Below are 24593 nucleotides of genomic sequence, written 5' to 3' on the forward strand. Positions count from 1 at the left end.
GATGAGTGGGAATTTAAGGAAAAGCAAAAAAAAAAAAAAAAGCTTGGGTTTTTTTCTGATCTACTCATCAAACAGTATCAAATTTAATGCATTATAATACTTCTGTGTTAGTCATGTTACAGACATCACCAGCTTCAGAGAAGTTTGACTTATTGTGACTTTTAAACAGCTTTAAATGTAAACCCATGTTTAAATAAATATAATATACTATGTGCATTTTGGTGGTAAGTTCCCCAGATGACATTTTGAAGAACTGTGATTATCTTGCCTCAATTACAGATTTAATCAAATACTTTATATTAATTGTATAGTTATGATTTTAAAATTTTAGCAAGTATGTATTTTAATTATGTACTGCAAACTTAAGTGATTTTGTGTGAAGTAAATTATTCTGATAATTGGATTTAGTACCAACCCTCCCCTCCCCTGTGACATGTGACATCTGCCCTCCCCATCCCACTTCCCAAGCCAGGAATGAGTCAATAAGGCTCCTGCACCTTGTTGTGGGAGCACAAAACCGACTTTGCCTGCAGAGAAGACTTGAATGGCTCTGTGTGCACAGAAATTGAAGTGTGTTTACTCATAAACATAAATGTACATAAATATAGACCAACCCCAGATGACTTTGATGTCCATTTCCCTACAGCTGGGTTTATATGAGCATATATTAGTTCTTTACAGAGCCTGTGATGGCCACACAGGGGTCACTGAATGCCTTTGGCTCTGGCCTGAAGAGGTGCCATCACAAAGAGTTTCCTTGCCCTTCCCTGAGCTTTTTGGTTGTCCCAGTTGCAGGTTTTTATTCGATCCCTCAGCTCTAAAAGAGGATCTGAGCAACTTCACCCGCGTTTGAACTCAGCCCCCCTCCAAGCAGGGAGTGGGACTACACGACCCTCCCAGGTAAGTTTTTCTATGATTCTAAAGTGGTGATGGCTGTGAAAAGGAGAGGAAAAGGAAGGATACTGCAAGGGTAAATTGGATCAAACTGGGGCTTACCAAAGACTCTTGTTGAAGTCTCTGCAGAGAACACGTATCCCTCTGGGATATAAACCATTAAATTAAGCTCAGCCTCCCACAGTGTGTGTGAGGTTGGTTTAATTTAAACCCTCCTAGGGGTTGTGACATGAGAGATCTCTCACTCTCAGCAGGGACAGGCCCAGAATATAAAATCCAGGAGTCTTTGTGGTTGCTGGTGACTCAGCTAAGGATGCTCTTCCCACTAAGTGTTACATGTAGCTTGTGATTAAACAGCTTTCCCCTGAGAAAACTTTTCAAGGGAATTAATGCTTCTATTTTCATTGGAGAAGGGTTTTCTTTGAGAAGTTTTACCTGCTGAAAAAGCTTTAGAGTTTGAAGAACTTTGAATTCATTTTACATGTGTCAGAAGCCATTTTTCTGTGAAAAATGTCCAACTGCTTCCAATGCGAAGTGGACGTTTTATTATTTATATTTCCACTTTTTGATGCATTTTAATTGCATTAATTATACCAACCGTCCCTTCCCCTGTGACATGTTAAAAAGTTACAGATTAAATCTTCCTTATTCCTCATCTTCTACTGCCATCTACTGACTCTTGGCTGAATGGCCTCATCGTCGAACCTTGAATAAATATCTTTGGTGTACTCCATTTAAGAGCTACAATTTTGATAAAAGCATCATTTCTACTGGCCGTGGAAGGTTTGTTTTCCTCTCCATTTTAAATATTTTTGGTTCTCTGTTAGCTTTTCAGGACAGATCTATCATGTTGAGTTATGTGCAAAAAAAAAAAAAACCAACCCAAAACCAGAAACAAACCAGGGCTTTTTGGATCAATGGGGAAGAGAAGGAGCAGGAAATGTAGCAGCATTTCTGCGTGTGATGATGCTCCTGTGAGGTCAGAAAGTCCTGGGAAAAATTAAGGAAAATCAGCTGTGTAGAACAGGGAAATGGGACTTGCTTTAATAGGAACTGGCTCACTTTTTTCAGGGGAAGGTAAATTCAAGTTCAGAAAACAGAACCTTTCTGCCTTATTGAAAGGTGTTATTGTTTTTTTTCCAAGAAATACAATTACAGAAATCGATTTGTGTCTGCAAAATGTTTATGCTTTGGTGAACACCACATTTTCTAATTACAGAATCAGTTCAATCTGCCCTTTGAACCCTTATTGGATCGGTGTGTCCTGTTACAGACAGGTGAAAGCAGCCACCTTGAATATCATCTACCATGTAAAATATTCAGGAACCCTGTTTTCCCCTCAGATTTCTCGATAGAGCCTGAGGCCCCCGAAGAGATATTTATAAATCAAAAATTATATTGATATCCATAAATCATCAAATAGATTTCACTTCTCTGATTTAGAACTCTTATGGTATCCTTTTGCCAGTTCCCAGCACTCCAAATTCACGGGGGTTGGTTTAAATAATGAAATATTTGGAGCAATGATGAATTTGAGCTTTTCTGAGCTGTCTTTTGGTATTTGAGCCTTAAGCAGCACATTTAAAGATCTTTTCAGCATTAATGCTACTGTTTTCAAGTATCTGCTGATTATGGGTGGCTGCCTTGAACTTGCTGTTTTTTTACAAGGCATCTCCTCTGACTCAGGATCTGCAGGAACAACCTCCCCTGCAATAAAATAGGACATAAAATAGCCCCATATAAGAAATTCCGTGCCACATGTCCCAGCCTCAGGCAGGCATCTCATGTCCCACCCAACCTGTGAAAACAGCAAGTTCTCTGGAAAAGAAATCCATGTGTGTTCAAGGCAGCCACACATAATCAGCAGGTACTTGAAAAGAGTGGCATTAATCCCTTTTTGCCTCTGTTCCCCATTGCCAGAACGGAGATGACAATCCCGGCTGTTGCACGGTGCTGGATAAAATGCCCCCATCAGTGCTTGTGATCCGTGGATACATGATGGTAAAAGCCTCACAGGATCCTGAAGAAGGGAATGAATGATTCTGCACCTAATCTGAGGGTTATATAATATGCATTCAATAAGTTCACATCAAATGAGGAGGATGAAAGGGACTGTTGAAAACCAGCTCGTTCGCTGAAGAAAAAAAAGGCAGGATCCTGTGGGAAGAGGAATATGTGATCACCTCATTAAGAAATATATAATTATCCCTACACTTAAGGGGGCTGAGCTTCAAGTGTACAAGTAATCCAATTCCTAGTATTTCTTAACTTTTCCTTGTTGAACTTTGCAGCTTTATTATGTTTTATGGAATGGGTTTCGGTTCAGCAACCACCTCCTCCAAGCTCAGGAGTTGCCCATCCTGACAAGCAGGAAGGCAGGCAAAACCACACCGATAAATTAGGGGCTCCTGGACCACAGAAGCCTTGGTGGAAGAGGATCCAGCCAAGGAACACTCAGGCAAGTTGGACCTGCATAAGTCCACAGGCCTTGATGGGATGCATCCACAAGTGCTGAGGGGAGCTGGCAGATGTCACTGCCAATTTTCTGTCCCGGTACATCACCACAGCTTGTACACTACACTTTTTCTGTTGCTGTTGCTGTTCAGTAAATTCTAAAATTAACTTGAGGAAGAAAAATCAACTAACAACTTCACTGACAGTAAATCTGATGTATCAAGTGCACGTCAGTGTCTTGATTATGCATTTGACTTAACAAGCCTTCCTCTCAAAATTCATTTGAAAGAGCAATCCTCTTAGAAATTTTCATGTACCCTGAAAATCGAAAATGATACAAAGTAATGAAATGAACATAAGTGGAGGATTAAAATCTATGGGACAAAAAGCTTTTTTTGCTTCTTATGTGTACAGTGGGATGCAATGAGGAGAACTGTAAAAGCAGTAATTTCTGGGCTGTAGAAATTGGGTTAAGTAATAGAACTGGGAGTAGTGAAGCCTGTCTGGGTGGAAAACACCCCTGAATTCCATCTGGGAGGAAAGGATGGACACCAGCAGAGGCAAATTAGAAAAGTGATGTGGAGGGGAAAGTGGAATAAGGATGGGGTGTGTGTAAACTGCAAAAGAGAGCAAAAATTGTTTCCAAATACCTTAGAAATCCTTGGGATAAATAAAACTCTTTAACACTGTCTTTTCGGTTTCAGAAAGCAAGGCACTATTTTATTTACAGTGCTGGGTGTGTACGTGGCTGACAAAAATCCTGCCTCCACACAGACACCAATACATCACTTTTTCACCTATTTATACATTTTTGACAAAGAAATTAACGTTCATTGGTTCTAAGTTACATAATTCCCTTTCATTAATTAGTGTTCTATCCACTATTGGTTATCAATCTCTCATTGCTTATGCTAATTAGCTCATATCTTTAGTCTTTTTAGTATCTTTTTCTGACACAAACACTGTGCCTTTGTCAGTCTTCTTCCTTATCTGCTGGTTTCTGCAGAAGGTCCTTGTAGTCCATAAATTCTGTGTTCCAGATGTCCAGCTTCATCAATACATCTTTCTCTCCTGGGCTTTGTTTATTGAAGCATATCCAGGTTAACTTTAACAAAACTTAACAGTTTTAGTACTTTTCCCGAGCTGCGTTCTCACAAAAGTACTTTATGACAACTTCTTTTGCTATTCGCCGGCTAAAAGCAATTTAAGGCCTAATTAAGATTAATTAAAACAACTAATCCAAAGGTTAACTAAGACCATTAAAAAATTAGAGAAGTTATCTAATTTCCAACCCCCCGAGAGGGTGTGGATGTAAAGGGGCTGTGATCACACACAGAATCACAGAATATGCTGAGCTGGAAGGGACCCACAGGGGTCACGGAGTCCAACTCCTGGCCCTGCACAGGACCACTCCCAGGAGTCACACCAGGGCAGAGGAGATGGGGAAGAGCCTTGATGGGAAGGCGTGTGAGGACACTGAGGGCACTTGGTGTGTTCAGCTGGAGAAGAGGAGACTGAGGGGAGACCTCAGTGCAGTTCCAAGTGCCTGGGCAGGGGCAGAGGAGGGGAGGGACTGAGCTCTGCTCTGGGGGGACCAGGGACAGCACCCAGGGAATGGCTGGAGCTGTGTCAGGGCAGGCTCAGGTTGGATCTCAGGGAAAGGTTCTTCCCCCAGAGGGTGGTTGGGCACTGACCAGGCTCCCCAGGGCAGTGGGCACAGCCCCAAGGCTGCCAGAGCTCCAGGAGGGTTTGGATGATCCTCTGGGGCACAGGGGGGGACTCTGGGGATGGGCCTGTGCAGGGCCAGGAGTTGGACTGGATGATCCTTGTGGGTCCCTCCCAGCTCAGCACATTCTGGGATTCTGTGACATGTCCGATATTGCGGTGACCAAAACCGCACACCCTGTTCAAGGTGGGGCCGCACCAGCGCAGAGCGGGGCACGTCGTGCCATTATGTGTCGTGTTGTGTCATGTCGGGACATGCAGTGTGGTGTTATGTCGGGACATGCGGTGCCATGTCAGGACGTGCGGTGTAGTGCCGTGTTGGGACACGCGGTGCGGTGCAGTATCGGGACACGCGGTGCGGTATCGGGACATGCGGTGCCGTGCCGGGACATGCGGTGCGGTATCGGGACACGCGGTGCGGTATCGGGACACGCGGTGCCGTGCCGGGACATGCGGTGCGGTATCGGGACACGCGGTGCGGTATCGGGACATGCGGTGCCGTGCCGGGACATGCGGTGCGGTATCGGGACACGCGGTGCGGTATCGGGACACGCGGTGCCGTGCCGGGACATGCGGTGCGGTATCGGGACACGCGGTGCCGTGTCGGGACACGCGGTGCCGTGCCGGGACATGCGGTGCGGTATCGGGACATGCGATGCCGTGTCGGGACACGCCGCCCGCCCCGCAGCGGGAGCGGCCCCGCTCCCCTCACGCCGCCGGCGCGGCCCCTTTAAATGCTAATGAGGCGGCGCGCGTGCCGGCGCCGGCCCTCGCTGACTGTGTTAAAACTTCGGCGGGGCCATTTTGGGGCCAGTAAGACCCAGCGCGGCCCGAGCCACACGCGCCGCCACCGCCCTGCCGGCACCATGAGCGAGGCGGCGGAGACCAGCGCTGCCAGCACGGCCACCACCAGCGCCCCGGCCGCCGCCAGCACCACCGCCACCGCCACTGCCACCGCCGCGCCCGCCGCCACGGACGGCGGTGCCAAGAGCCCCGGCAGCGCCGCCGCGCCGGGCGCGGCTGTGGGCGAGGCGGCCCCCGGCGCTGCCGCCGCCGCCGCCACAACGGCCGCGGCCGAGTCGGAGAAGAAAGTGCTGGGTGAGTCCGAGCTGCCGGCGCACCTGTGGGACGGGCCGGGCCGGGGGAGCGCTCCTCGGGCGCTGCCCCGGCAGGGAGGCGGCCGTGCCTCCCCCGCCCGGGCCGGAGCGCCGGGGTTTGTCGGCGGCCGGGACAGCGAGGGAGGGACAGCCCTGGGGAGCCTCTGCCCGGCACCTGCCGGCGCTGCCCCGCTTGGAAGGGGCTGCTGCGGAACGCTCTGTGTGCCTCTCTTTAGTTTTAAGGTCCTGGCACAACTTTTCTGTCTATAAAGAACGGGTTTAGTGGGGTGTGCTTGTTTGGGGCTTTTTTGGGAGTTTGCGGTGCTTGTTTGGTTTTTTGTTTGTTTTTTCCCTAGTTTCTAATTTGTTTTCAGTAAAGAGGCAGAAAACCCAGGCTCCCCAGGGCAGTGGTCACAGCACCAAGGCTGACAGAGTTCAAGAAGCCTTTGGATGACACTCTCGGGCACATGGTGTGATTCTTGGGTATGGTCCCGTGCAGGGCTAAGGGTTGGGCTCGATGATCCCTGTGGGTCCCTTCCAACTCGGCATGTTCTGTGAAAATCCCATGTTGCCATCTCTCAAACCCAGTGCATAGCAAGCGTGGGTTTTTTTGTTTTTTTTTAATTTGTGATTAAATAAGGTCAACTTGTTGAAAAGGACAAGGGTTGAATCTGTGGAACTAGGGATCTGCTATTTGTAACTGTGTGACTCCAAGAGGCTGTTTAAAAGCAAAGTTGAAGCTGACTAATAGTCGCAGACTTCACTAAAGAATGACAGCACCTTCTATTCTGAAGGGAAAGACTGAGGTCTTACTGCGGCAGAGAGGAGCCAGGTAAAGGATTTCTCTGGAGTGGAGGTAGGAAGAATTCTGGCAAAACAGAGATTAGAGGCACGGTTTGTGTGATTTCCTCCTGTTACCTGATTTATCAGTAATTAGAGCACAATAATCAGCACATCCGTACCTGTTGGTGTGTCTGGCTTCTTCTTGCATTAACATGGTTTTTTTCATTTTTGGTAACGTTTTTGTCTTGTCCGCCAGTTGCTTTTGCTTTGAGAAGGGGTAGGGGGGGAAGTGAATGCACAAATACTTTTCCCGGACTAGCAGGAAAATGAAAACCACCATGGGGATGGTTTTGCACAATGGCCCTTTTGCTACCAAGCTTTTTAGTAGGAATTGTGAGGAAAATGATCACTGATAGCACTGATAGTGCTAATTGAAATGGCCTTGCCTTAAAGTCCACCTCAAATGTCCCTCTTGATGGTGGTGTAATTATGGTCACTTAAGTTTTTTACAAAGATCTCCTTAGAAGCAAATGCCCAGGGCATCTAAGTGTCTGACTTCTAGGAATAGGGATAAGGGTTACTCAACTCTCTGTTCTGCTGGTCACAGGAAGCTTTGGCTTTCCTTGTTAAAAGGTTATTTTGTCACGGGTGGGAGTGGCTGATGATTGTTTCCTCTGATAGCATCAGAGTACAGCATCTTGTAGCAATATGTGGGCTTTCACTGGTGGGACAGACGTCATCACATCGCATCAACCACCTTCTCTGACTCATCAGTTTAACTCCTTGCTGTGTTTTCCTCTGGGCTTGTTCTCCTCCTTGCCCGACTTCCCTGTTGGGACAGCTCAGGCTTTCCAGTGACTGTGCCATGGCCACGTGGATGTTCAGAGTCGTGCTGTCGGCCGAGGTTCTTTGGCCCCACAGCAACACTTAGGGAATACTGTAAGACCGATGTCTGTAGGGAATAGTGTTTCCCCAGTACTCACCCCTGGTTTCTTGCGACTTGTGCAAAAGTTGCTCTGAAACTGTGACACACGGAGAGTGAATTGTGACTGCCCCTCGTTCCCCCAGCTCCCTGACTCCTCTGAGGGGTTTTGCCATGCTTCCTAAGCTTCTCCTCCTCTTCCTAATCTGATTGAAATAGGCCAACAGATTCCAAAGCTGTTTTGCAGGGGAGGGAAAGGATGATGTTGAGGGAATCAGTGGTATTAGCACTGTTTCTTAAAGTAGCTAAAACCTGCAATTGGCACCTGTTTCTGTGCTTCCCTCCTTCTCCTCTTGTGTTAGTGCAGTGAGCTCTTCCAGCCAGAGCCTTTGTGGTAGCAGAAAGCATCTGTATGTAGTGATGTCCCTATAAATACTGATGCTGAAGATTCTCACTGAGTCAGTGTTAGGCAGTGAAACTTAGGGTTTTTTTATCTCTGTAAACAAGAATTCTTGGGAATGTATGTTTTGTACTGGGCAGAGCCCTTTTTTCTAGGTGATGTCTCAGTCTTAACATGGCTTTGCTTCTTCTAATTAAGAACATTTTCTGCTAAAAAGCATATTAAAGGAGACCAAAAACTTTACTTCTAAAAATGGGACGAGAAGAGGCCTGTTATTGAAGTAATAACAGCAGCAGTACTGCAATGGGCTGCTGGTGTCAAACATTCTCATTTGAGGTCTGTGTTCAGAGGGGTGTGTGAGAATGGCAAGACTTCGTGGGACTGAAGGTCTGTCTGGCTCTGTCATCTCGTCTGGGCATTTAGGGAAGAATGCAGGCATAGAGAGGATAAAGGTGACAATTTACAGTGAGTTCTTGCCTCCAGCAGAGTGGCTTGGACTTCTGAATTGGAGATTCTCTAGACTGTTCTCCCTTTAATTGTCTCTTAGGTTCTCTTAGGTACCCCCAAAACATAGGTATAAGGTTTTTAGCAAGCAGTCATCTGTAGGTGACTGGGTCCTTTTCAAGTAAGTGCTACATAGATTGCTTAGATACTTGTGCTCAGGCTGTGTTTAATTGTAGAAGCCAAACCTCTCCTTTTGGAAGAGGTCTGAAAAGTACAAGTTTGCTGTGTCCACCCAGTTGCTGAGAGGGAAGGAGGGGTTGAACTGCCTCCATCACTGTTGAGTTCCTCCCACACATTCCTATAAGTTGGAGGAACAGGTTTTGCCAGATCCTATAAGACACTGCAGTATGGCTTCTAAGTAGATGCAGTTTCAGTGTTGAGACAGGAGCTTGTCTTGATCCTGGAAGTCAGGGAACATCAAGTTGGACAGTTTGCAGCTGATCTCTAGAAGCAGGAATATTAAAAAAAGTCTTATGGTGTCTTTATTTGGTTAAAGTAATTATGACAATGCAAGAAAGAGCTGGGCCAAAACAGGGATGTGCTGCCTTTTCACTTGAGAGACATAGTACTTGATACTGCTGCTTTGGCCAGTCTGATTTCCAGGGAAGAAAGAAGGGTAACTCCAAGTGAAAGAAAGCAGTTTTAAACAGCTTTCTTCAGCTATGTTTCATGTCTGGCTACTGAGCTAAAGAGAACTGATGAATTGCAGTGGGATTGTCAACTTTGCTGCCCCTTTCTGGGATAAGAAATACAAAAAGAGAAGAGATGGATGGACAATTCTGGAAATAGAGCTTTGTGCTGTGTGTTACACTCTTGGCTGAAGAACAGTCTGTTTCTTGCCACTACATTAGTATAAACTGAGCTGGGAGATGTTCTCTCTTTAAGAGAACAGAATAGGTCTGGTGGCGAGTTCCCACGCAAGTATAAAAGTATTTTTGTAACATTGTTGTACTTTCTTATGCTTTAGATTAAATTCTTTAACTTTTTCTTTCCAGCCACCAAAGTTCTTGGCACAGTCAAGTGGTTCAATGTCAGAAATGGATACGGCTTTATCAACAGGTATGTTTAAATTGTGATAGACTCGTGGTGCAGATAACATGCCATGCATTAGTAATTGCAACAGGGACCTGGGGACCTGACTCCTGGCTTCCTGCAGTTGATGGTCAGCTTTGGCCAGGCACTCAACAAGCTTTTTTCCTTAAACACCCCACCCTCCAATTAAAGGGAGAAAACGGAAAGGGTCAAACTCATTACAGATTTGGTCTGTTACCTTTCTCAGTTTACTCATACTGCACCTTTAATGAGCTGCATAATCTTTCCTGACTGCCTGGCTGTTTTCTAAAGGGCAGGAAGAAGGGAAATACTTCTGGGTAAAGTTTAAGTGTTAACTGGTCAATACACCTCCTGTGGATACACATTGAGATGCTCTGATGGCACCTCATTGAAGATATTCCAGGCCTGGCTTTCATAGAAATTCTTTTTGTCTCTTTTTTTCCCCTTCTCCTTTGAACACAAACAAAGCTCTGGATGGCATTGATAATCCACACAGGTGTAGGTAATAGCGATCACCCTGCAGCCTTAGGTGCCCAGGACCCCTGCTTCCAAGTTACTGGAGAAAACTCTGGCTTTTAAGGCTGGAATATCTGTGGGGTTGAGTGGCTTAAATGTCTTGTGTGCTTTATGAAGAATGAAACGCCTGCATGCTGAGCTCTTGCAAAAGACATACCTGGCAAGTTATTTCATTCTGGAAGTCCTTGAGCTGTTACACATCAGGTAGATTTGGGTAGGTGCAGCGGGGGGGGCGGGGAGAAGACCCCCTGTCTCAGTTCTGGTGCAGTGTTGATCTCAGTCCCTGGAGGTTACTAGCCAGTGTTATGTAAGCTTAGAGGAAAAGTTTGAGTTAGGAAGTACTCTTAAAATCTTTTATAGCAGTTGACTTAAGAGCCTTCAGCTGGTTATGGTGTAATAACTTGTTAGCTGTCTTCCTAAAGTGAAGCCTGCAATTGCTTCAATCCAGTACAACAAGTTTTAGATTATGCATTATCTTCCCAAGCTCTTTGACCTGCCCGTTGTGTTTGCAGAGGGAATGAACAGATGGCAGGGTTTAGGCTCTCCCTTGTTGTATGGGAACACAGAATCAAGGTCTCAGACTTATCTTCATGTTTTGCACGTGGAAGCCTGAACTGTCTGGCCTAATCCATGTCTGGGTCCTGCTCCCGTGGACTCTCCTAACACCTCTTGTGCACGGTTGCTTTGAGTTTCACTGAAAGGAGATCTCTGTTAACAGCTGCGGTCAGTCCTGCTGATAGTCTTGTTTGACCTCTGGGGTAACAGCTCAGGTTGCATTCCCTGTGCAAGTGTTTTTGAGGAATTAGAATAGTGAAAAACAAGCAGTCCAGTCATTAACTGTGCCCTGTGCAAAAACAAAACATTGAATGTTTGCCAGAAGATTACAGAGAACCTCCCCCTGTCCTCTCACACTTTTGAAGGCTGGGGAGTCCTTTCTGCTCTCAAGCATATGACCCTACAAGTTCAGAGCAGGGTTTTGGTAGCGTAGACTTAGACAGAATGTATGGAATTCAGGGCATGTGCTACAGGCTGAGAGAAGGAGGGTTTCACTTGTAAAGCCAGGAATTTCTATTTAAGTCTCTTAGCCTAAACTCTTACGACTTCTTGTTTTCTGTTCACAGAAATGATACCAAAGAAGATGTGTTTGTTCATCAGGTAAGACAGCAGTGATTGTGCTTAGAGTTGTGTACTATGGTAGGTTTCTAATGCAACTCCTGCCACAGCCACCCAACCTTGTCCTAGCTTCTTAAAATATTGACTGCAGATACCTTGAATGAATGTGTATGTTTGAATTTTCATGGAGAAATATTAGGTTATATTTTCCTTTCCTTCTCTCTGGAGTTTAACTGAAGAGTTATTATAACCCTTCATGCTTTCTTTTTGTCTGCTCCAGTTTGAGCACTAAAGGTGCTTGGAGAGTTTTCTGGTGTGGTTTGTGTTTTTGTTTGGTTGTCTCCTCCTCTGTTTGTAAGTACTTGGTGCTTGTTCTCTCCACCCCGACATTTCCTCACACTCCTTGTGTCTTTTGTTCTTCCCTTCCCTCCTCATTTGCAGGTTTGTTCTGCCTGCCCTCCCTGGTATTGGGGAGAAAGTGAGCTAGTCTGGCTGTTGACCAGCCAGTGTTGCCATCAGCTGTTGTGCACGAGGCAGCTGCTCCCAGGAAGAAGAGGAGGAAGGCCTTGTGCCAAGTGTGCCCAGGCAGGGAGAGCTGGCCCAGAGGCTTGTCATTGGTTCACTTTCCTTGAGCTGTCAGGAGGCTGTTCTAAGTTTATCCTGGGACTCTCAGGTTGCAGGCAAATGATGGCAAGACAGAGGATGCTGTCTCCATGCTGGTGTAAACTGATTACTGGCCTAGACCTGGTTGTGCATCACTTGCATCATTCACCAGAAAATGAAATAGTGCCCCTAGAGCTGGTCCCACATAAAATGTCTGCAGGCTCACATGATCCTTGAAAGCATGAACTTTCTCTGTGGCATAAGTGACAGTATTTCCATCAGATGCAACCAGGAAACTTGTATTCAGGGCTGCTCACAGAGGATGAGGATATGTGCATATATAGTTATTTGAGTCAACCCTGAGAGTTGGTTTAGTTCCCGTGGCTTTGTGACTAAATAGCCTGTGATAACTGTTTCTCTGGGTCATAGGGTGTAGACTGAAACTGGATAAAGCTGGGAGGGAGTAAGGCCAGTGCCCACAATGAGTGAAGGTGATGTTGGGAAGTGTGCACAGTGCACATTCCTGGTTCAGCTGGTGGACTTTAGAGCAAGAGCTGTCAATGCATATATTGATTTTTAATGGTCATTTTCCTTTCTTAAAGGACTAATGCTGTGAGCACGCTGAGACATTGGTGCTCTGATAGGAGTGTGTCCAGAGGAGGGTGGGAAGAGTTCTGGTAACAGAAACATGTTCTGGATAGGCAGCACTGTACAACTGCCTTGAAGACAAATGAGGTCTCTTTGAGAGAGTGAGAGGATATCCTGGAAAATGGCTGTTGTGCTGATGACAGAGATGACATGGATCAATGTTCTGCTTAGGAAAGCTGCCTGCAGAGACCCAAACAGCAAGCTGCTGTTCCCTGTGCTGTTTTGTCTCCTTCACCCGTAGGGCCTGTTCCCCTAAATGTGACCTGGTGGGTGTGTGTGGAGGGGGGATGGAGGCGGGCACTTCAATCTCCTGGGGCTGAGAGTCCTCTGGGAGTGAACACAGAGCAAAACTGGCTTTGGTTCAGAAATACCACATCATGTGCAGGCCTGCACCCGACCAGCCCTCTCGGGGTGGGCAGAGTAGATGTTTCTGCAGTGGGATGTTCCTCAGCAGAGCTCGGCCCAGAGCCTGGCCCGTCCTGGCCGGTGCTGCTGTTGGGGCCACCCGGTGAGGGAGGCAAATCCCTGCTGTGAGCAAACATCCTGCTCCCGCTCCGGCTCTGCCCCTCCTCCCCGCGCCGCCCGGGAGGGGCTGGATTACATGCCTAATCCCTTCAGAATAAGGCTGACCTAGTTGAATGGATCCAGCCTCCTCCCTGCCTCCCCTGCCTGCATCCTCGTGGGGAGGGAACAGGCCAATCTCATGATTGGAATGGGGGTTAATGCTTGGTGTCTGGCTATTGGATGCTATTTATAAACCTAGTACAGATTAAAATGCTTTTCTTTTTAGGGCATGCATGGCTTGCTTTGAGTTAACCCTTTGTCTTGCTGGGGACCCAAGCAGTGTTTTTTGGGAAGGGCAGTTCTTCACCTGCTCAGTCTTGCTTGGTTCATGCAAGGTGCTGTCGGGGGCACTGTGTCAGCCAGCTACAGGTGGTGTGAGCAGCAGGGATCAATCGTGGTGGGGCGGAGTGTGCCTTGCAATGTTAACACCATTCCAAGTGTCAGCAGCCAGAGAAGTCCAGTTTAATTAGGTATAGTTTGAATCAACGAGCAGTGGGGAGGAGTTAATCTCTTCTGTTGTAAGGCTCTTTCTTTCTCTTTGCTCCACTGGATTGTGTTGATCGTGCACCTGTACCCATTATAACAACCTTTGGCTGTTACTGTGACAGTCCTGGATGTGCATGGGATGTGCTGGTGTGAGCATATGGGAAGAACTCTCTCAAACAAAACCCTGAACTGGCTCTGAAGACTCTTGTAGCTGCCTGTTCATCAGTGTCCCCTTTGGAAAGGAAAGGCTTTGTTGTTGAGTGCTGTCTATGCTAATATAAAACATCTGTCTTCTGAATCAGAGGAGCTGGAGCCTGCAGGGTGCTGGTAAACAGTAACAGGGAGAACAGTGCTTTCTCCCCTCTGGATACACATGGTAAAAGTCTTTCCATCAAGCTTAGAGCTTAGGCTTGTTAGAGGCTTATTTCAGCAGTGTTTACCTGCAGCTGAAGTTGTAAGTAGTAAAGCTGCATAGTTCCTGCTTGGAATTCTAGGATTTACTCAAAATTGTCCTGATTGCCTTTATAAAACAAGCCCCAGCCTAGAGTGTAGCAGCCTCTGTCTCCTGTTGGCAGGTTATGCAATATAACATTTATGGAAAAGCAAACACCTCTGTGTGATTTTTAGAAATGGGGCAGTTGCACTAAAAGGTCAGCAGAAAGCAAACAGAGTTGTCTGAGCTAATGGTGTGAGTCTCTGCTTGCTAAAATAATTCCCCAAAGAATTCACTTGACAACTCGTTCTGTTTCTGTGTATAAAAAAAACCCCAAACAGCCTCTTGGGTTGTTTTTGCTTTGGTAGTAACAATATGTACACTCTCAGATTCTTCCTGAAGCCGTTCAGGGATGCTCCAGGGTACAGGGACAGGTGTGGCTACAAGGACAGGCTGGCCTGTTGCCTGAAACAGAGAGGAGATTGTATTCAGCAGCAAGGAGAACACATTCCCTGAACTAGTCAAGATCAACTTTAAGCTGATTAGATTTTTCCTTCAGTGAGAAATGCTTTTGGGCTGTTGTTGACTGAAGGAATATTCTACCACACACAGGGAACAACTCCTCTGAGCTGCACTCTGCCTGTTTTCCTTGTACTGCAGATATGCCAACTTTCTTCTCTTTCTGCCCTACATCCCATTTCTTAAGCTGGATTAATGCCCTGTATTTCCATGTGTTTCTGTTTACTGGTTCTGCACCTCCCTCTTCCTGCTGACAAAAGATGCCCAGATCAGGAAACTTAAAGTGAATTGGGCTTTAACAATCCAACATAATTTCAGTTAAAAAATGGCTACTAAATTGGCTTGTACAGTACATGTGTTTTCTCCCCTGGCCTCTCCCAGTTGATGAAGCCTTACCTGATGAACAGACAGTAGGCTTGTCTTGCCTACTTTTATGGAATCCAACCAATTTTTGTGGAATCCTGGAAATACTCCACAGAGTAAAAGGCATCTGTAGTTGACAGACTGAAAGTCATGCCAGGAGGTTTGAGTGTTCCCGTGAGCCTGAGGTTTTGATGCAAATCCATGTTGTTAGTAGTATTAAAGCATTCTAATATAACTAATAATAGTGTTATTACTAATAATGACGTTATTATTAATAACAGTGTTATTATTTTGGTTTTTTTTCTCTATAGATGGTCTACAGGTGTCCTAATAACCAAAGGCACAGGTCACACTTGCTGCTAGAGCTGCCTTGGTGTAGCTTGCAGGAGATGAAACACTCAGTATGAACTGTAATGATTTGGATGTTTAGCTCACTGGACAGAGTGGATCCTGATGTATAAACTCAAAAATAGTGAGAAAAGAGTAAACTTTGACTGAGTATTGGTGGGACTGTAAAATGAGAGACGTGTGTGTTTGAACTGTCTTGGTGTGGTGACTGATCCGGTGTGTAGAGTTGGGACTGTAGCAGAAGAATGCTGCCCTTCCCTCATCTATGTGGTTATGAATTTATAAGGTAAGTAACACACAAAAATATATGATTTTGCATCTTTTTTTCTTTAAAGACGGCAATAAAGAAAAACAACCCCCGGAAGTACCTGCGCAGTGTTGGTGATGGAGAGACTGTGGAATTTGATGTGGTCGAGGGAGAAAAGGTAGGAGATTATGGAGTGTGGCCCAGCAGAGTGGGGAGTGACACAGAACCTTGCCTGTGTCTCTGGGGTTTTTGTCTGATGTGTTAATCCCCGGGTAGGTGGCATTCCTACAGCTTTTCTATGGGAGAGCTGGTTTTTAAAGGCTTCATCAAGGTGTGTTTCTAGATATGTGTCAAAACTCTACCTCAACTACATGCCAGTGCTTCTAGAATTTGTAATTTTTACCTGATAGAGCATTCAAAGCTTGCAGCCTGCCCAGCAATCATTAACTGAGGCATGTATTGCTCTGGAGAGTTTGTTTGGAGTTTGGTAGTTTAGTAACTGTAAGAACTTCCAAGTTCTTTACACTTCTACTTTCTTGAACATTTTTTGAGGGTGATGGGGGTTTCATGTCTTTGTCTTTAATCAGTTACTTCTTGCTTCCCTCTCCAAACTCAGCCTGATATGATCTTAGGACCTTAACTCATGATCATAACTCTGGGTTATGGGGTTGGGAATAACAAACCTGCTTTTGCGCTCCGTGGGAGAAGGGAATCGCTGTAGCTTGGAACTTGGGCCAAAAAGCCTCTTTGCTGTTTCATCCTCTCCCTGTAGCTGGCTGTTGTTTTCCCAGCCCCTGGCTGACTGTGTGTTGTGCTCTCAGGGTGCAGAAGCAGCCAATGTCACTGGTCCAGACGGAGTCCCTGTGGAAGGCAGCCGCTACGCCGCCGACCGGCGCCGCTACCGACGGGGCTACTTCGGCCGACGCCGTGGGCCACCTCGGAGTGTGAGTTTAGTTCCTTTAGTGCTGGTCACCCACCTCCTCAGCAGCTCTCCATGAGAGGGAACTACACCTTCAGCACTGGCACATAGTGAGCTGTCAATGATTAACTGAGTTGTGAGTGCTCTTCAGTAACATTCCGGGTTCCTCCAGCGCATCGTTGAGGTTGACACTGATACTTTCTTTTATTTGGTATCTGGTAGCCCTTCCTTGTCATGTTTTTCTAGGATGTGTTAAAAACATCTCCCTGGGTGTTGGTTTGAAAAGTAAACACAAAGGGCTGAGACCCTAAGTGGCTCACCATGCCCTTTACCTGAAGCAAACATATTATATTACTCATAACCCTCCAAGTTATGGTTATATATGGTTTACTTGGACAATGGGATTTATTTTAGAAGTTTGTCACTTCTGCATGGCATGGCAGTAGTTTGACCAGCTGGCTGAAACCTCCCTTTATCATCCCTTCATAGGCCTCTGCCTACAAGTGTTCTGTGTAAAGATAATGGTGTTTGGGGTTTTTTACCCCTTTAAACCAGCTATGCACCACTGTTCATTACATCTGCAAGACTTCCTAAGCATCTTCCCTGCAGGTTTTTGCAGAGGAAGAAGTAAGCATGAGGACCATGACTGTAGTTCTAGCAGTTACTGCTCCTGTCCACATTGTGCTTCTGCTAAATGTACTTGTGTTGAGCTGCATTCTCTTATCTAATGCAAACTCATGCAGCTAAAAGCCTGGCTTTCATCTCACACTTGGATCCCAGTCCTTGAAGATGTACACAAGGGGAACAAATTGTGATTATTGTCCTGTTTTCCTCTGGCTTGCTTATATCTGAGTCCCAGGCTGATTTGGTGTGGGTACCAGACCTCAGCTGTTGTGTGCCCTGTGCTTGATGACTTTAGCAATCATATGGCATTTTATAATGGAAAGGATACTGCTCATTCTTTGGGATCACTGACTCTGGAAGAATTACAGCCTTAAAAGCTTAAAAGCTTTACAGAAGGACATGAACCTGGGTGGTCATTGTTTCCCATTGCTTATAAGGTTTGTTGGTCCTTCCTTTGGCTTGAGCATCCTCTGAAAGTCATGTCTTGCCATCAATGCATGGACTGCTCCTCTGGATTTGATATTATCTGTTAAAATTGGGAGCAAGTTCTGTTTCATTCAATGTCCCAATAACAGAGGCATTGGAGGTTGTGCCTCTCTACTTGAGGGAGTGTTTCCAGCTCTTGGCCACTCTTGAGCTGTGTTTGCTGAAAGTGTATTTACTCTTTCTGCACAGCTGAAGGAAAAGGTTTCAGTGTACCCAGGCCTGCTGTAACTAAAAATCTTCAGGATTTTTAACCTGCCCTTTAGGATGACCTAATGTTTTGTTTGAATGTACAGGCTCAGTTGGGAGGTTTCTGTGGAGGAGATTGAGTGAACACGTGTGTGCTAGACATGCTTTCAAGAAACTTTCCTAATAAATTAATCTCATATACTTACTATCATATGGTCAAACAAGACCTCAAAGTCCTGGTTCTGTTTTCTGGTGGAATTACACCTGTTTCAGTGAGTTATGACAGCATAATTGTTTTATTCTGGAGCCATACTTCACTTCTGATCAATTGACAGTGATACTAATGTAATGTGTTCATTGAATTTTTGTGCTGCTATAGAAGTGCAGGAAATTATCAGGGCTTCTGGGCTAAACAATTCAGTCGCTTTGCTGTTCTGTTTTCAGCTGACTGTTTAAGCCAAAACCATTTAAAATATTGATATAACAGTATTCAGTTCAAGATGAAGAGGAAAAGGTTTGCAATGTTTTCAAGTGATGCTTCCTCAGGTCTAGTCATTCTTTCCATCTCTACAGGAGATGGAGTCTTGTAGCTGAGATTCCAGCCCAACCCTCTGCAGGGAGGAGTGGACTTGGGCTTTGCCAGTAAAAACATGTAAAAAAATCCAGTAGTGCCTTTCAAAGAACTGTGAATGTGATGCTGATTGTCAAGGGCTATGGGAGAGCTTCAGCTAATGAAAAATGTTGAGTGCTCCTCCCTACAATTAGACTGGTTGATGCTTTTTAAATTTCATTCAGATTTTTTTATACTAAGCAGTTGACCCTGTCAAATTGTTAAGAATAGGTGGTCTAGCTATTTCTGGATACAGCACATGAAATATTCCACCTGCCTCTAGACCAAGTCTCTGCTTTATGAGAACTTGAAGAGCTACAAACTGCACTTGAAATTATTAATGCATTTGGAGAGTATTTTATGTAAGATTGTCAGGGTTGATCACTGAGGTTCATTTAATTCCCCAGGATTTCTTGTTATGACCTACAGCACTCCAGGCTTTTTAAATGTTTATCATCATGTTATTTTATCTAAGGAAAAGTTCTCTGCCTATGCAGCATTAAAATAGAGCAAAATATGATGGTGGTGTAGAATTGGAAGGAAACCTGTCAAATGTAGAGTACTAAAGGCTGTCAGGAGGCTTTTGCTTCCTACTGGATCAGATGCAGAAGATGCACTTCTGTTTCTAGATGTCTTGTTAAATTCCTTCTTTTAAAGGGAAGAGTAGCACACTGAGAACTGCAAATCAGGTACCACTTTAAAGAACAGACATTGCTGATGGCTGGCATTTAAACACAAAACCACCAAACTGACATACAGCTTTATCACTATCAGCTTTAGCAACTAAAAGGGAGAGAGAACCACTGCATCTCTGAAAGGCTGACAAGACTGAGTGTGTAGAAGAGTATTTGATGTGATGTAATACAGTTTTTCTGCCTTCAGATTTCTCGGTGTTTTTGTGGGAGTTCTCTGTGGAACGGGGCTTTGTGTAGAATGGAGCTAGAAGGGGTCTCTAGAATGTTTCTTTCTGTTAACTTTTCAAACTGGGAAGTGTCCTGATCAGTAGCTGCCTCTCCATAACACATTCACCCCTTACAGTGCAATGCCATGTCTCGAAACACACTGGAATGTGCACCAGGGAGAACTGTCAAGGTCTCTGCCTTTTTTGGCAGGCAGGGAGGAGGCATCATTGGGTAGTTTTTTAGTCTGTTCCTGTGAGGAACAGGGGTAGCAGTGTTGGCTCTTGTATTGCCTTCCTCTTTGCCCAAATTAAAGCCTTTTGAGAATCTGCTGCTTCTTTTTTACCAGTGCAGGTGTTTCTGATACACTGGGTTTGGACTGGCTCCCAGATCATTTGGCTCTATAGTTAATACACTGCCTGTCAAATAAGGTAACAATTCATCTTTGACTGTCTCTTCTCCTTTGGTAGCAGGGTGCTGAGGGAGAAATCAAGGATGGGGTCACAGAAGGAGGACAACTTCAGCAAGTGCACAGGAATCCTACTACCTACCGGCCCCGCTACCGCAGGTTGGTGCCGTTTCCTTTGCTTGGAATTCAGGTGCTTGTATGTCCTACACAGCCCTCTAAGTGCAGGGGCACTTCTGCAAATGGTAGGGACAGTGAGAAGCACTTTAATTACTGGGAGAAAGGTGAGCCACAGAAATAAGGAAACAACTGGAGAATTTGTTAAATGTGCTTATATGTTGTTTGGAGACATGGCCAAAGGAGGGCAAAGAATTCTTTGTATCCCATTGCTTCTCACAATTGAAGTGAGATGCAGGGTCCATGTCATTTGCTGGGGCAGGGTGTGCTCTGTAACATTTCTTGTGGACTGCAGACAGTAGTTTATGCACATTGAACTCAGTCCTACATGTCACACAAGCTTGGTTTTATGCCCTGGTGCTACTTGTAGGTACAAAGGAAACCTCAGTATTCAGTAAAAGCAGAAGTTGTGTCCTACCTCTGACATGGGAGCATGTAATCTAATATAGTAGTACATCCTTTGTTAGTGGAGGGTATTGCTGTCAGTTAAGATGTAAATTTTACATTCCTTGAGAAACTCCTAAGGGAGAAGGTAACAAAACAGGATTATTGGAGTTAAGTCTTGCTAGAGCCTTTGGAGAAAAGGGGTGCTAAAGGGCCTGGAGAACTTCCATAATAATAAGAAAACTCTTAAAATGATTGAAGGGGAACAAATGTGTGAAGAGTGAAGTGACTGAGGACTCAGAGGCTGGGAGAAGAGACAAATAAAGGTGGATTACAGAGGTCCTCGGAGTAATGAGTAGCATGGAAAGGATGGCACAATTGTTCTTCTTGCTCTTCTGATAAAAGAGTGTGCTATGAGGAGCCTTCAAGTGAAGGAAGTGGGAGACCTGCTGAAAAACAAAGTGAGGTTCATTGAACTATAGGACAGGCAAGGTTAGAAGGGACCTCAAGATTCCATCTGGTTTGTTCACATCTCTCTGCTGCTCTTGGCTCTGGGGGTGCAGCCCAGGGCCCATTTTGCCTTTGCTGCACTGGTGCTCTGCTGACTCATGCTCAGGTTACTGGCTCAGGTTGTTGGGCAAGCAGCAGATTGCTGGAGCTTTTTCATGCCATAGGATGTTGATGATGTTAAAAGCTTCCATGAGCTCGGGGGAGACTGGTGAAATAACTAAAGAAAACAGCATTGTGATCTCTCTGGAAAGGCAAACTGTATCTGGCTCAGGAAATCCCCAGTGAGGAAGCCAATGGGAGGCTGGCAGGCAAAGACCCAGGAGTGGCTGACAGGTGAAGTGAGATTCCCAAGGGTTGTACCAATAATTATTAGGCCTGGGCTGGAATACAGCCACACCAAGGCTAACATAGCAAATCAGCCTGTGTGGCCACTGCTGGCTTGTTTCTTCTCCTAGCCAGCAATTCAAATGGATAACTACAGCTTTGTTGTAGGATATGCTGATGTATCTTCAGCAGTGAAGAGACACCCACCTTGCTTGTCTTTCCTCTTCAACCCTGTGCCAGTCAAACTCCAGAGGGATGGTTTGCTCACACTGGAGATGGTTTAAGAGTGGAATTGGTTATGGAAGGCTTTGCTGGGATAAAATTACTGTAGTTTAACCTTCTTGGTTATCTTTCATGCCTAACACCTGGTTCTGCCCCTCCTCAGAGGGCCCCCTCGCCCACGCCCTGCCCCAGCCACCGGGGAGGCCGAGAACAAGGAGAACCACCACGAGGCCAACGCCATGGGCCAGCAGCCCCTTCGCCGCGGCTACCGCCGCCCCTACAACTACCGGCGCCGGCCCCGTCCTGCCAGCGCTCCAGCTCAGGAGGGCAAAGAGGTGAGGCCAGCAGGCTGCCAGAGGGATGGGGCAGCTCTGCTGGGAGGAAGGGCTGGGAGGATTGGGGTTGGTCAGCCTGGAGAAGAGAAGGCTCCAGGGTGACGTGATTGTGGCCACCTGAAGGGAACTTGCAGGAAAGATGGGACAAGACTATTTCCAAGGGCCTGGAGTGACAGGATATGGGGGAATGGGTTCAAACTGCCAGGGAGTAGGTTTAGGTTGGATATTAGGAAGAAATTCTTCCGTGTGGGGGAGGTGAGGCCCTGGCACAGGTTGCCCAGAGAAGCTGTGGCTGCCCCATCCCTGGAAGTGTCCAAGGCCAGGTTGGATGGGGCTCTGAGCAACCTGGGCTAGTGGACGGTGTCCCTGCTATGGATTGGAACGAGATGATCTTCAAGGTGCCCTTCCAACCCAAACCATTCTGTGATTCTATAAGTCTGTGTGGCAGAGACTGAGGTTCTGATGGGGTGAATGCTCAAGACCCTCTGTCCTATATGAGTTTTTGATAAGTTTTTTGTTGGTGTGCTGTGTGAACAGCTCTGAAGTGCTGATTTCCCTGCCTGCTTCTGACCCTCTTGGAGAATGAGCAGCTTATCTTAAATGGAACTGGCAGTGGGATAGGGATTGCTTCTGGAGAGTCCTTAATTGGGGTCAGACTGTAAGGTCAGGCTGTAACAACTGTTTTTGAAGTGCAGAGAAACCAGTTGTATTTTCCAGCTTCCTCAAACCCTCAGTCTGTCTGTAGTATAAGAGATGGATTTGAAAGCTCTAGGTCCATTTCCTGAACTGCTCGGACCAGACCATTTCAGGAAACTGTTTGCAAACCAGATTTTACCTAAACAAGGAAAGATTTTCTCATTCTGTGTCTACTTGAGGTGTTCCCCTGACAGAATCTGCTGTGAAATAATTACAGGAAATACACTCAACTTTACAAGATTACAAAAATAAAAATTACAAAAATTACAAGAAATACACTAATATTAATTTTCTGGGGATTCATTTTTCTTGATTACTTTAAAACCTGGGTTATGCTGGCTGTGCCACTGAATAGAGGAAGGGTCTGGAGGTTGCTCTTTGCCTCTAATCAGGGTTTATTGTGTCTCAGACAAAGGTAACTGAACCACCTGCTGAAACTCCTGCTCCAGTGACAGAGCAGGGTGGTGCTGAGTAATGCCCGGCTCCCCAGGCACCTTTACCATCCCTCAGGTAAGGAACATGGATAATTGCTGTTTGCCAGCTGAAGCAGAGTTGTGTGTACTTCCAGGACTTGGCCTCTGGCCACGTGCCCTTATGGCCTGATATTTGTGATAAGTCCTGGGAGTGCTCTGTAGCCAAACCAAGAGCAATTTGCTGCTTTTCTCTTCTCTCTCTCTTCTCCTCTGTGTCTGTATTTGTCACAGAGTAAGTTTTGCTTTATAACTGATTTTTTTTCAGAAAGCTCTATCTGGTCTATATAGTTACAGCATCTGCTGCTAATTAATAATATTTCATTTTAGGAAGACCCTGCATATGGACAGGATAAGCCAGTTGTCCTATCCTGTCTGCTATAACTCTCTTTTCACCTAACATCTTGCCTAATTCAACGAGAAAATGAAACTTAAACTGCATTTTTATTTAGTTTTTTTAATGTGGCTCTTCAACAGGTGTCCTAAAATACAGCTCAAAAGTAACACCAAAGAAACACACAAGCAATAAATTGTCAACAGTGATGACCAGAGCGAAGATTTGACCTACAGAAATGCAAAAGAAAACAAAACTTACCAGCAGCTGAGATCCAGGGAACGCCTACAAGAGAGATGCATGAGAGAGAAAAGAGAGCGAGGTTCAGAAAGAACAACCTCCCTAGTTTTCAACAGCAACTGTGGAGCTTTTGTTTTTTGGGGTTTGTTTTTTTTTTTTTCCTAGAATTTCACTGTTTTGCTAGTAAGGAATTTTTCAATTTTTCGATTTTTCTTTTGGTATCAAACTGAAAAGGGAAAAAAAAGCAACCAAAGAACTAAAAATTGAAACAAAAAATGCTTTTTTTTTTTATTGGATGCTGGTGCTAAACCTCCCAAGTGTGATGAGTTGTTTTTTTCTGTGCCAGTCCTGATCACTGCAGGACGTGGGGAGGAGAAACTTCCGCTTTCCTTGTTAAGATCTATTTGAAACTGTGCAGCATTGGGTGACGTTCCTCACAAATAAAAGTGATTTCAGTTACTCAAAGAACCTGTTTGAGTATGGTTTTTAATTTTACTTCTAAAACAATCCATTATTTTGTTGCTTCAGCCTTTCTGTGTGAAAGGGAACTGCCTCTTTGGTATGTCTTGATGTCTGAAACCATGCTGGGTGATACATGAGCATGGGTAGGTGGATAAACTTCAATCCAAAACAACTTCTGCAAAGAAATTACACAACAAGAGCTATAACCTGCACTGTCCCCTCTGCTCTTCTGGCTCAGATGACATTAAAGCTTGGATCTTCCTGTCACCATCTTGTGGCAGGAGTTTATGGGACGTGAAGTGAGTTCCCGGAATATTTTTCCTCATCTGTTTTGCTGGGCTTTTGTGTTGTGTAAACAGTAGGATCCAAAGTTTGAGACTCCTCTGCTGAGGAAAGACACACACCCAGTAACTGCCAGGCTTCTGCCCTGAACAATGGCAGTGTGTTTTATTGGCCTCTGCACTCTTCCTTACTTGAAACCAGTAAAATCTCTGTACCTGTGGCATCTTGTGTTAATAAGTAATTTACTGTCTTACTAATAATATCTGTGCTTTTCTAAGGTTCCTCCCTAAAACTCTGCTGCCTTGCAAGTGTTATCAGTCCACTTCCAGCTGCAGAATTTCTTCAGATATCTTGT

At 45.4% G+C, this 24593-nt stretch overlaps 1 protein-coding gene across 1 annotated transcript; it reads left to right on the plus strand.

The window, feature by feature from the left end:
* Positions 1-5924: 5924 nt before the first annotated feature.
* Positions 5925-23959, plus strand: YBX3 (Y-box binding protein 3). The gene is made up of 9 exons (XM_017826572.1): positions 5925-6171; positions 9775-9838; positions 11470-11503; positions 15761-15850; positions 16494-16616; positions 19870-19964; positions 21583-21754; positions 22860-22960; positions 23398-23959. Exons 1-8 carry the CDS (start codon positions 5940-5942, stop codon positions 22923-22925), a joined length of 876 nt encoding a protein of 291 aa, XP_017682061.1. The 5' UTR covers positions 5925-5939; the 3' UTR covers positions 22926-22960; positions 23398-23959.
* The last annotated feature ends 634 nt before the right edge of the window (positions 23960-24593 follow it).

Source organism: Lepidothrix coronata, unplaced genomic scaffold, assembly GCF_001604755.1.
Source record: "Lepidothrix coronata isolate B3197 unplaced genomic scaffold, Lepidothrix_coronata-1.0 Scaffold129, whole genome shotgun sequence".
Taxonomy (NCBI): Eukaryota; Metazoa; Chordata; class Aves; order Passeriformes; family Pipridae; genus Lepidothrix; species Lepidothrix coronata.